General features: G+C 18.5%; 4 protein-coding genes across 4 annotated transcripts; 2 read left to right on the top strand and 2 right to left on the bottom strand.

Annotated features, from left to right (window-relative positions):
• Positions 1–3110: 3110 nt before the first annotated feature.
• On the bottom strand, positions 3111–3815 carry SRAE_2000448600 (High mobility group box domain-containing protein; the record flags this gene model as incomplete). Its single annotated transcript, XM_024643361.1, has 2 exons — positions 3111–3577; positions 3620–3815. 2 exons carry the CDS (start codon positions 3813–3815, stop codon positions 3111–3113), a joined length of 663 nt encoding a protein of 220 aa, XP_024509039.1.
• A 2223-nt stretch (positions 3816–6038) lies between these two features.
• Positions 6039–6608, top strand: SRAE_2000448700 (Hypothetical protein; the record flags this gene model as incomplete). Its single annotated transcript, XM_024643364.1, has 3 exons — positions 6039–6326; positions 6369–6465; positions 6508–6608. The coding sequence occupies 3 exons, from the start codon at positions 6039–6041 to the stop codon at positions 6606–6608; spliced, it is 486 nt and encodes a 161-aa protein (XP_024509040.1).
• A 558-nt stretch (positions 6609–7166) lies between these two features.
• SRAE_2000448800 (Protein of unknown function DUF273 family-containing protein) lies at positions 7167–8120 on the bottom strand (the record flags this gene model as incomplete). Its single annotated transcript, XM_024643365.1, has 1 exon — positions 7167–8120. One exon carries the CDS (start codon positions 8118–8120, stop codon positions 7167–7169), a length of 954 nt encoding a protein of 317 aa, XP_024509041.1.
• Positions 8121–11486: 3366 nt separating this feature from the next.
• On the top strand, positions 11487–12713 carry SRAE_2000448900 (TPM domain-containing protein; the record flags this gene model as incomplete). Its single annotated transcript, XM_024643366.1, has 2 exons — positions 11487–11491; positions 11660–12713. 2 exons carry the CDS (start codon positions 11487–11489, stop codon positions 12711–12713), a joined length of 1059 nt encoding a protein of 352 aa, XP_024509042.1.
• Between the last annotated feature and the right edge of the window lie 999 nt (positions 12714–13712).

A 13712-nucleotide genomic window follows, 5' to 3' on the forward strand; every position in this document is an offset into this window, starting at 1 on the left:
TTTCAAACTAAAAAAAAAATAGTAAATTTTTATAAGAAAAATAATAATGTTTATGAAATTAGGAAAGACGAATATTAATTGATTATAAAAAAAATACTTACCCTTTTCAATTCAAATTGAATTTATAAAATTTTTTTTTTATTTTTTAAAATTTTTTTGTTTTTTTTAGATTTTTTTAATATAGTATAACGACAACCAACAAAGACCTTCTAAAAATGTTTAGGAAGGAAACTCTGTTCGTGTTACGAAGTCTGAAAACAACCCCCGTTAAAAGTAAAAAAAAAAGAAAGACGTGGAAATTGGAACAATTAAAATAATATAGTCCTACAACGAAAACTACGGTGTATAGTGGGGAGTAATACTACATAAATTATCATAAGATCAAGAGTGTGTAAGGTATTATAGTATAAAGTAAATTTTACGATAAAAATATAATATTAAAAAAATGAGAAAATGTAAAGTACAATAGAATTAATAAATTGATAAACGGCACATAATACAAAATTATATAAATATAGACAAGTGAAGAGTATTTATGTATTCAAAAAATTTACATAAACGTTGATATTATTACTAATTGAATATAAGACATTAAAGATCATACCATAAAAATACAAAAAAAAAAGAATAAATGAATCGTAAAAAGGAAAAAAAAATTAATTTAATTTAATTTAATTTAAATGATGGCAAATGGGAATTAATTTAATAAAAGTTAAAATTTACTTCATCATAAATATTCATTATATTGAAAAAAAAAAACTAATATTTAAAGATAAATAAAACAACTATATACTTCATATGCAATGTTATGAAGAATATTTTCTCAACTATGTCTATATAAAATTCATTTCAACTTTAAAAGTGGTACATCAAACACCATTTAATGATAACGGTACTACTAGCACAACAAATAAAATTGGTTGAGTAAATGAACATGAATAATAATATTTTCCTACCTCATAAGATAAATATAAAAACATTGTTTTCACAATTAAATTATATAGTTAAAAGTTAAATTTTTTAACTATTAGAAATCTACCATAGAGTAACTAAAAATATAATTATAGTTAGGTGAATAATATTATTGAAATTATGAAAAAATTAGAAATGTATAGAGTATTTTTATATTTAAGAATAAGAATAAACACATTAACTAAAAAATTAAAATTTATCATGACGTCAGCTGATATATTTAACGATTGGTAGAGTTGTGATAAAAATTGTAATATTATATAGGATATAACATAGTCAACAAAAATTTTTTAGTACAGAGAATACATACCATAAAAAAATTATAAATGATTATATAAATATAAAAGGAAATTTTATTACAAAAATAAAAAAAAATTGTAGAAAATTGGTTAAAACATGTGTTTAAAGATACAACAAAATAGTGTACATAACTACATTGTAACAACGTAACTATAGAACAAACGTTTTGGAAAAATGTTTACTCTCTAAACAATTTATTTAACTAAAGCACATAAATTATGACAATCCATATAATTTTTATATAAAAGTTTGATTAAATAAATTTTTTTTATTCTTTTTTTTTTTATCATGAATGTATAATTTATTTAAGCGTAAAATTATTTTATGCATTAAAAATTATAAATGAAAATCATATCATATAATGATTTTTTAATTTTTTAATGCAATAAAAACTAGTAGTATTACACTTTGCTTCAAATGTTAATAGTTTTTCATTTGAAGTTCTGAAAGCTACAAACAATTAACTATAATTAAAATAATATTCAATTTCCTCCTGTAATTATTTTAAAATACTTAATACATCTAAGTTTAAAAAAATACCTTAACATAAAAATTGTTTTTATACATATATTTATTAATACTTTTAAAAAAAATTATTCGAAACCTTTTACAAAAATTAAAAAAAAAACATTGTAATGAAAACTTACACATTTAAAGAAAAAACAATGAAAGTTAACAATATATTACAAGAAAATCATCCTTGCATAAATAATTAAAATTTTAAAAGATTAAAATAGGAAAAATGTTATTAAGACAAGAAGAAAAAAATTAAAAATGAAATTATCTAAAAATTGATTAAATGACCGTAATTAGCAAAAAAAAAAAATTATATAGTTGACATTTAAATTGTGGAAATAATAAAAAAATATTTAAACATGTTATAATTTTTTTTTAGTAATTTGTTATTTTAATTTGAATTAGATTTAATATTTTTATACAAATAGTTTTTTGATATTAGATTTATAATTGTATAAACAGATAATAACTATCTCAAATACAACAAAAAAAACAATTTTTATTAGTGAAATATTACATTATTCTATGAGAGAACAAGAAAGTGTCTGTTATATCAAAGATCAACTCCTCTTACTTCATATACTGTTAAGAAAAAGAATTAAAAAATTGAGAAAAGGCAATAAAAATCTTGTTAAATAAAAACTGTTTTATTATTGATAAAAAACGGATTAGTGTTCTTTTATCTTTAAAAGAAGAAAGAATAAAATAAAAGGTACATGTTTTTAAAATTTCACTAAAATGTATTTTTTAAAATTTGTCACAAATACTTCAGATAAAAAAAAAATAATATTTCAGGAAGATAAATTAATATTTTGATGTAAAGCAAATTTTAATTTACATTGGAAAAAAAATATACAATGAACTAAATATAATTTTTTTTTGGAAGTGACAAAACAGAAAGGTACCAAAATTAATAAAAAAAAATATATATATATATATTTTGATAATAAAATTATATTTTAAATAAATTGCAATGACAATTTCATACACAGAGAAGTTAATTTTAAATATATATTTTAAAATAGGACTACAAAATAAAGTTAGGTGATATATTTAAAAAAATAATGATGGTATTATAGTAGAAAAATTACTCAACTCACTAGATATAGTTGTAAAGATAATAAATAATAAAAATTTATTAAATATCTACGTTAATATATAATAAATACAATGATACAAATTAAATAATAAAACTATGTTTGTTTAATTAAAAAAAATACTTGTCTATCCATTATAAACAAAATTTTATATAGTATATAGTTAACGAAGCTAAAGTATAATACTTTAAACTAATTAAATATAACATAACATTGTTTGACATATTACCAGCTAAATTCTTGACGTAAAGTTTCTGTAGGAAACATAAATGCAAATTCTTGTTCTGCATTCACCTTTAAGTATATTAATTCATCTTTTGTTATGTACATATCAATAAGACGTTGATTCATGTTGTGAAAAAATGGAGTTATAACTTCATTATAAGGTTGTTGTGAATAATTTAATGTTTGATGCTGCCAATTTATTAGCTTGAATTGAGTTTTTCTTGTTTTACTTGAATCTTTTGTATATTTAAAGTCTGGATATTTTTTATAATGTTCTTCACGAATGTGTTCAGCTTCTATAATATATTTTTGTTTTTCATCTTCTGGTAATTCTTTCCATTGTATACCAAGAATTCTTGATAATTCAGAATTTAATATACCTGGATTCATTGCTGCTGTTGTACTTCGTTGTTTTTTTGACCATAACATAAATGCATTCATTGGTCTTCTTATTCTTCTTTTATCAACTAAAATAAAATATAAAAAAATAATAATAATGTTTTACATACTTTCACGTCTAACTTTTTTACAATCATCACAACGGCACCCTTGTGGATGATTTTTAGGAAATTGTATAAATGAAAGATTATTATTATCATTTTTTTGTTCCATTTTAGAATTAAATATATATATATACTTGACAATTGAAAGATCAGTAAAATAAGTAAAATAAAATAACCCAAAAGTAGATATCTTAAAAATCATCTACATAGTTGTGACATTTTCTTTTATTGCTTACAATTCATCCATTGAAAGAAAATATTATAGTTGATTATTTCCTTTTCATTACTCTGTGTCCCAATGCAGCTGCATACTTTTGATCACAATTTATGATACAATAGAATTATACATCACTAAATATATGTTTGATAGCGGTTAAATGTCATAAAAATGGTTAATTTAATAACATTTTTTGTTAATTTTTCTTTTAAAAAAATTTTAAAAATATATAAAAAAGATATTTTATATTATTATTTATATAGACAAAGACAAAGACAAAAGATTTGCCTAATGTATCAACTTTTTATAGATAAAGATAAAAGAATATTTTATAATAAAAGATAAGTTTTGAATAAATATATAAAGTCAAAATGCCGAAAATAGAATACTATTAATAGTTTTAATAGTATCAAAATTTTACGGTTATAATTTAATTGTAACTGTTAAATATCTTTTATGAAAAAATTAAAGTGCATTTAAGATGTTTAATATATGAAACTATGTAAATTTAAAAGTGCAAAATTAAAAAAATGCATATATATTTTTAATTAAAATTTTGTTTTTAAAGTTTACAAATTTGAAGGATCATGTAATTGCTATTATTAAACTAACTTTCTTTTTTTTTACAAAAAAAGCATTTGATAAATTAAAAAAATAATGTTTAATTATAAAGTAAATCATAATATGGAATATATAATACATTAACTTTTATCTTTAAACAAAAAATAATAGAAATTATTCAATATAACTTGTATATAAATAGTATGTAATGCCGACTATTATTACCATTCATTTATTCTATAAAAACTTTATGACTATTTATAGTGTAATAATTCTTTTTTTTTATATAAATTTAAAAAAAAGCATTTTACATAATTACTAAAATAAGATTAAGTTAATTTTACTATCATTTTTATTTTAAAAATTATTGGTCCGATGTCAAACAAAAAAAAAATTTTAAAAAAATAGCATATATATTTTTCGATTTATATCTTAGTATATAATGAATAATTATTTAAATATAAAAAAAAATATTTTTTGAAATAAAAAAATAGAAATATATTAATTTTAGAGTATTAAAAAATATTGAATTTTTTTATATTAATATGATAATAAATATACAATAATCAAAAAGCCCGAAGGAAGTAAAGTTTTAATGAGAGTAAAAATTATATAAATAAATCATATTTTTGTGATATAATTAAAAATTTAAAATTAATATAATGATTTATAATCAGTTTTTGATAAAAACTATTTCACATTATTTTCATTCTTAAAAAGTTCTCAAACATGATGTATGATAACAAAATGTATTCAAAAAAAAATTTTTTTTTAGAAAGTATGAAACTTGATGTCTTAAGGTTCTTTGAATTTATTAAATATAATACATGTTTAAAGTTTTTTATAATTTTAAAAACGTTCTTGAAATTTTAGAATAACTAGTTTTTACACATTTATTTATTTTCTATTTTTTTGGTATACCCAAAAAATAGTTAATAATATAAAACAATTTTCAAACATAAATTTCATATAAAAGTAAAAAAAAGTTTTATAAGAGAATTTGTTTATTTATAACATTCTTCTGAAAAAAAATATAATAAAAATTAATGATTTCTAGAAATTTCATTGTTCTTAACTTAATTTCTCCAAGTTGGAAAGAAGATAGATTTATTATTTTATTTATTTTTAAAACTTTTGTTTAATATATTTTTGTAGTATATATAACAATTATAGTTAAAAATTAAATAAAAATTTATCATTGAAAATTTTTATAAATGTTATAATTTTTATATGTTGTAATTTACTTATATAATTAATAATTTATTATTTTATATAATGTTTTTTTTTTTTTATAACTGACTCTGATATAAATATAAGATATTTAAATAATTATTGTTAAATTTTTTATGTGTGATTTAGTTTTTAAACTTTTAATTAGTTCATATAAATAGTGTGTTTCAAAATTATATCTATAATTTTTTTTCTATTTATAATTTAAATAAAATTTTTTTAATTTTTAGTTTTACTAACTATTTAAAAATTTTTTTTATATTTAAATATTAAATATATCAATTTTTTTAAATTTTATATTAACTTTTGTGTTTTTCTTTATATTTAAAAAGAATGATTGTAAAATAAATAGTTTACTTAAACTTTTATATTTTTTAAAATATAAAAAAGATATCACTTTAAAATTTGTTAACAACGATGAAAAATTTTTATATTTTTATTTTACTTTATGTTATCCTTTCGAACTTGATTCAATTTTATGCCTATAAATTTTCATGTATAGATGGAAGCAAAAATGGTCCATGCTTTATTTATGTAAATCCTTATGGAAAAACATTTCAAACAATAGTTTTACCTACTATAGCAAAAAGTGATAATAAGATAAGAATAAAAATTGTTCAATATTTACAGCTTCAAAGAGAAATTCCTAAATGTATAACAAATCTAAATCAATATATTAGACATAAACTTACTCAATCAATGATTGTTAGTGATTTTTTGTTTTATATAGATAAAAATATTTTTCAGCTGGATGTTTGTTATGCATTGAATATCTACACAAAATGTAAACCAAAAACCTTTTTAGTCTTATCACCAAAAATTCATAAAGAAACTGAAACTATTGGTATTTTTATTAATAATTAAAAATTTATATTTCATTTTTTAGTACGCAATCGTAGTAATAGCTTTAATAATTATTATCATAGAAGACAACAACTAAAATTACGTCCAGTATTAATTAGATCAAAATCATTTGTTTCATTTTAAAATGCAGTTAAAAAAAGATACAGGAATTTTTTGAATTGATGAATTATAAGGAAAATTTAAAAAAATATTAATTACATACTACTGACAAAGAAATACTTTTATTTTATTATTTACTTATTTATAGAAAATTTGGATAGTGTTTTTAATTTTAATTTGAAACACTATATATTTTAAATATTATCACTTACATGAAATTAATTATATACTTTTTAAAAAGATTTTTTTTTTACATATAATAAATAGTTTATATAAATGTATTGTTATATTTAATGTTTACTTTTATATAATTTAATAAATATTTATATTAGAAGTTACAAATTAAACATAATTTTGCATAAAAAAAATGTGTTAAAAAAAGTGTTTAGCAAATTTTCTTTTAAATATTTTTATAGTAACTTAAAATAATAATATAAATAAAAATTTTTATTCTTTTTTGTATATTATATTATAATTAATTAAAAAATTTATAATGTGAAACTAAAAAAAACTTTATTTTTTTATGTTAAGAAACAAATAAATAATAAAAAATTTAAAGAGCAAAAAAAAAATTACAGTTTTTTAACTTATTTCTAGCACCCTACTTGAATTAAGATTATTTAAATGTGAATTGTGTGCACTTTCTACATATAGTTTGATCTTAGCATTTACCTCTTCACAACTAACTTTTGAAGACATATTATAGTCCCATGCTTGTAAAAAATTAGAACTTTTGCAAAATTCTTTGGTTGAATTAAATTTTGTTAGAAATATATTACTATGTTTAACAATTTCTTCAGTTTTCCATCCATGATGAAAAAAATCATTATCACAAAATAGCCAATTATTTAACCATGTATCTCGTGCCCATCTTTTTAAAGATAATTTTCGTATAATTTTAATTTTTCCATTGTCATATGTATGATAATCAGGATCAGTAGGTGTTTCATCAATTAAATTTAAAATATGTCTAATACATGATACTAGTATCATGTTTTGATCAAATCCAACAGCTTTATTATATATTTCTAAACATCTTTGATATTTTCTAACATATTTTGTAGCACCAATTAAATCAAGAAAAACAGGTTGAAGTGCAACATTATCTGTACCATCATTTCCTTCAGGTACTTTAAATTCATAATCAGCAAAATAATTTATAAAATTTCTTGAATAAAAATTATTTTTTATTATATAACTTCCTGCCATTATTTCGTAGTTAAATGTTCTATCATAAAAAATTACTTCTTCTTCATTTTTAGGTAGATATTCTTCTAATCTATGTAATGGATTAACAACACCCATATCACCATCAATAAATATAATATATTTTATTTCTTTTTCAAAATGTTGAGCAAAATTAGATAATAAACAATGCCTTCTAAACATAAAATCTTTTTGCTTACAATTAATGCCAAATTCTGGAAATCTATCTTCATTTAATAATATATAAGTGTAATTATAATGTAAACTATAACATTGTATTGTTTTCATTGCTTGTTCATAATTAGGTAATGTAGATTCAATATTAACCATGATAATTGCAATTTCATAAGGATTTACTTTTATTTTATCATTTGAATTTGAATTTGAATTTGTAATATTAACATTATAATGACTATAGAATAAATAAAGAATAGAAAAAAGAATTAAAAAAATACAAATTGATATAAAGAAACGATAAAAAAATTTCATTTTTAAAAAAAAAGTAGTACTTATATTAAAGAGTTAGATATTTTTTGATATAATTTTAATATGCTATTTAATTAAAGCAGAGTAATTTAAGTTAATAATATTTATTTACATAAGTTTAATAATATTTTATACTTTAATTATTCATTAATTTAAAAAAATTTTATTTTATAAAAATTTTTGTAGTAAATAATTAATTGTAATTGTTAAAATAAAATATCACTTAAATGTTTATAATTTATATAGTATAAAATATTTAAATGATAACATTTTTTCCAATAAAATATTCATGATTTAAATATACATAATTATAAGTGTAATGAAAGTGAAAACACTAAAATCCATAAGCTATTAAAAATTTTTAAAAGTGTAAATTTATATATTAAATAAATTAAATAACATTGAAATTTATAATTTTTCTATTATTATCAATAGAGAAAAAGATAATTTATTTTTTTAGATTACAATAATAATGTACGTAAGTTTATTAAATAAAAATAATTATTTAAAGTAAACAAAAAAAAAATAGAATAAATTATAGAATAAAGCATAAAAGTTCACATGCACTCGTTTTATATAAAAAAGTAAATATAACTTAGAATAATAATAATCATACTTGGAAACATTTTATTTGTAAAAATCAAAATTACAATAATCATAAATATACTAAATTTAAATGTTGTATAAAAAGATTTATTTTTTTATGGACTAATATAACTTATTTTAATCATAATGAACTTTCAAAAAAGTTATTATTTAACGGTATAAAAAATGATAAAAAGTAACAAATATTTAAATATAAAAAGTAGTTTACAATGTTAATGTTCAAGTATTATAAAAAAAAATTTTTTAAACATCATATTTCCAACACCTAATTTTTAAAAAATGTCAAATTTTATATAAAATGATAAGTTAATATCTAATGATTACTTAACAATTTATTAAAAAAAAACTAAAAAAAATTTGTATATTGTTTTTTTTAAATTGTTTTTTATTTCAAAAGTTATTGTTTGCAGGAAAAAATGTATTTTTAAAAAAATATAAAATACTTTTTATTTTTAATTTTAAAAAAAAACCGTTGTAGTTTTTTTGGATATAATATTAGTATTAGTGTAAAGTATATTGAGTTTTTAAAAGGTTTTTTTATTTGCCAAATCAATTATAGTTGATCTTCTAAAAAAATCATTTAAATTTAATTTATACTTTATACAATAATTATTAATTTTTTTTTTGTATTATAAAATTACTTTTTTATTTAAAACAAATTTATGACTAAAGTTATATTAAATATATTTTTTATAAATTAAATTATATTTTCTATAAAATATATATCACTGATTATGAATTAATCATAAATAACGCCATATTATTTTTCATTTAATTATAACGTATTACAAATCGTATGATGTTTGATCAATTTGTTATACACAAACATAAAATTAATACTAAAACTCTTTGAGATAATCTTATTGACAAAATATTAACATATCTTATTTACTTTTAGTTTCTTGCAATTGAAAAAAATAGAAAAACTAAAAACAAATTAAATTTTATTTACTTAGAAATTTGAAAGTTTAATTTAAATAACATTTGTTTCTTTAAATTTTAAAAATAATTGAGAATAAAAATTAGTAAATAATTAAATTTTTTAAATACTAATATTGTTCTTTTTACTTTAATAAATAAACTTTACATAAACTTTATAATTATTTAGAAATAAATTTTTTTATTAAACACTATAAAATATTATTTTGAAATAAAAGTTTATTAATAAATTTTTTTTGTAATATAATATTTTATGCTTTACCTAAGAATATTTTGACATATATTTATATATAAAATATTTCACAAGTTATTATCATTTCAAAAATATAACTTTAAACAGTTTATTATTTTTATGATTATAAAATAATCTTTATCGCAACTTTAAACATACTAAAAAATATATTAACAAACATTTTTATTTAAAATGTTTATGAAAGCCAATCTTATATATAAATAATTTAATAAAATATTTTGTAACAAAATTTATATCAAAACAATTGTTAGTTTTTTAATTTTGATGTAAAAAAAAAAGTTTAATATAAACTTTTAGATATTTAAAATTTAAAAACAAGGATGTTTCCATAATATCATGTGAATTTATAAAATAAAAAAAAATTTGCAACAAATTGTTTTTATTCAATTTATAGATAAAAGTATAATTGATTATTCTGATTATATATGAGGAAGTTTTGAAGAATGAACACATAAACATCCGTTAACATAATAACATTAATTAAATATTATTTTTTTTAAACGTTTTTTTATGAAAGTAATTATCTTATTTGATTAATAAAATTTTTAAAATTTACTTAATTGTTTTTCACATAATATTTTTAACTTTTTATAAATGTAATCAAAAGAAATGTTAGTGATAAATAAAGTGTTAAGATATGAAATAAGATATAAAAATAATTCATAGTTTAACAATTATTTTTTTAACAATAATAAAAGAACACTACTTTTTAAACTTTGGATACCCTAAATGTTATTATTTTTTTCATATGATTTATTACAACCAATTAATAGTATTTTATATTTAACGACAAAAATTTTGTTATTAAATATACTATTGAAATTTTAAAAAAAATAATAATATTTTACCGGTAGGAAATAATGCAAAAAAAATAAAAATACAAATTTTCAAAAACCTTTATTTTTCATTATATACTTTACATAAACAATTTTTTTTCCGTACAAAATCATTGATCATACATTTTGAATATATTTAAATAATACTTTATCATTAAAATATACAAAATTTTAATTATAATATTATAATGATTGACAACACATTGATTAATGAAGATTTATTGTAACAGGAAGTGGCAAATAAAAATAAAAAACTTTAGTTTTTATTATAATTTAATAAGAATATAAATTTATATTATATTGGAATTTTAATTATTGTATAAATATAATATTATAAATAATATGATTTTTGTATTTATCTTGTTGTATGTTCTTATATATTTAAAATAATTTCAAGATATAAAAATAAATTTTTTTTTAAACATTGTTACTCAAATCAAAAAGAAATTTATCAAACACTTTGGAATAAAAAAAAATTGTTAATATTTTTATATTTTAACCACATATATTAACTTAGCAACTTTTTTTTTTCCTGTTACTTTTCAAATTTTGTTTTTCAAAGTTATTATTATTGATATGGGGTACGTTGGTAGTGCCAGAGATTGTTGTTTTGTCATTTTTTGTTTATCATGTCTTTTGGAGAAATCTTTACTTCTCCAAGTATCTATTAAATATATATTCTCCATTTATAATAATTATTTTCCAAATTCAGTCACATGTTTTATATAAATAAAAATGTATAATTTTAGAATGAAATTTGAGTATTGTCTATTTTTGGGTTTTTTTTCTATTATATGTATTTTTGGGCAAGTACAATGGAGCTCTGATAATTATCCAAACCCAAGTAGTAATCAATTTCGACAATGTAATATGAGATCTAAAGCAAGTATTTGTGATCCTGATCAAATATTAAGTGAAAAAGACAGATATCATATTAATCATGAAATTCAACAACTTGATGTTAAAACAAGTCAAAATCAAGCACGTGAACATTGTTTAAGAAAAGGTGTCAGTACAATTGTTGCTTTGGGAAAACATTTTGGTGATGGTAGTCAAGAAAGTATTAAAAATATAGCTAATACTATGTTACAAAAATGGAATTTAGATTCACAATGTAAAAAAAGTATGATTATTCTTGTCGCTACAGATGATCGTAAATTTTGGGTTGCAAGAGATCCATCTGTTCCTGTATATGCTGATGAATTTAGTCAAATGTTTAAAGAAGAAGCTGGTAACTTTAAATCTGGTGATTATCATTCTGCTATTGTAAATATACTAAAAAAAACTGCTGATGTTGCTAATAGTAAGAAAGAACTTATTGGTGGTGGTGATAATCAACCTTCAGAACCATCACGAGGTGGTAATGTAGGTCCAACAGATAAAGGAGGAAAACAAGGTCCTGATTTTGGAGCAATTTTAACTACAGCTAAAACTATATTCTCTAAATTAGGAATATTTGCATGGATACTTTTATTTGCTCTTGTTTCAATGATATGTTGTTGTGGATGCCTTTATTTATGCTGTTGTAGAAGTAAAAGTTCTCCCCAAAATGATCCTGAAAATCCAGATCAACCTAGACAAGGTGGTGGTAATCCTATTTCTGGAATGTTACAATCACTAGGAATAGCTAGAATTATTCAAATGGCAATTCCTTTCATTAGAAATTTAATAAGTGGTGGAGGAAGTAATCAACCTCAAGGAGGTCAAGGTAATTATTCGCCAGGAGTTAAAACAAATTCTGGTCCTACTCCAATGTATCCAACTAAACAAGTTAAAGATGAAGGAGGCGGAGGTGGTTGGTAAAACATCACTACCATCTTAAAATTATTTCATTATTCAAGTGTATTTACAATCTCATCCGTTCAAATTTGCTTTTCTAAATTTTTATTTTTATATTTCTTTTTTTAATACTTTCAAATTGTAATTTTCATAAAAATCGTAATAAATTGTAACTTGCTTTCATAAAAAAAAAATTTGTAAAATTTTTACATAAAACATATTTTTAACTATATAAAATATATATATATATATATGATTATTCATTTACATCATAATCATTTTTAATAATTTTTTTTTTATCACACTATAATATTGTTTACAAAGTTTCTATTTTAATGTGAACTAAGAATGCACCACTTTGATTTAAGATGACATTTATATTTTAAATAAAAAATTTATAGCATTCTTTAAAAAATATTTTCATTTATATATTATTAATATATAAATGTATTCTAGAGAAAAAAAAAAACACATCTTCATGTTGTCATGTATCAAAGAAATATACAAATGCTGTCAATGAAAAATACTAACAAGTAATCTGACAATTTTTATATTTTCTTGTGTATATTATTTATATATAAAATTTATTTAATCTTACAGTAAAAGTTATTGCCTCATCTATAACTAAGCATACAGATTATTTTTAGTCTAAAAATATAAATAATTTCTTTATTTTAATGTAATAGTTATATAAATATTAAAAATAAGAAAATATATACAAAAGGAACAGTTTAATGTTTTTAAAAAGTATTTTTCAAATTAAACTGCATTTCTAAATAATTATCATTTCAATAACTAAGTATATATATATATATATATATGTTATATTTTTATTTTTATTTAACTGAAAACAAATCATACATTAAAATAATGTCATTAAATTATTTAGATAGTTAGGTTATGCTAATTCAAAAACTTTTTTATTACCCGTAGCGTGATATTTTTTCCCGTTTTCGAATAATTTATCAATGTTAGATCATACTTAATGTACATTGATATAAGTCATTAAAACTATTCATAATA

Source organism: Strongyloides ratti (assembly GCF_001040885.1).
Source record: "Strongyloides ratti genome assembly S_ratti_ED321, chromosome : 2".
NCBI lineage: Eukaryota > Metazoa > Nematoda > Chromadorea > Rhabditida > Strongyloididae > Strongyloides > Strongyloides ratti.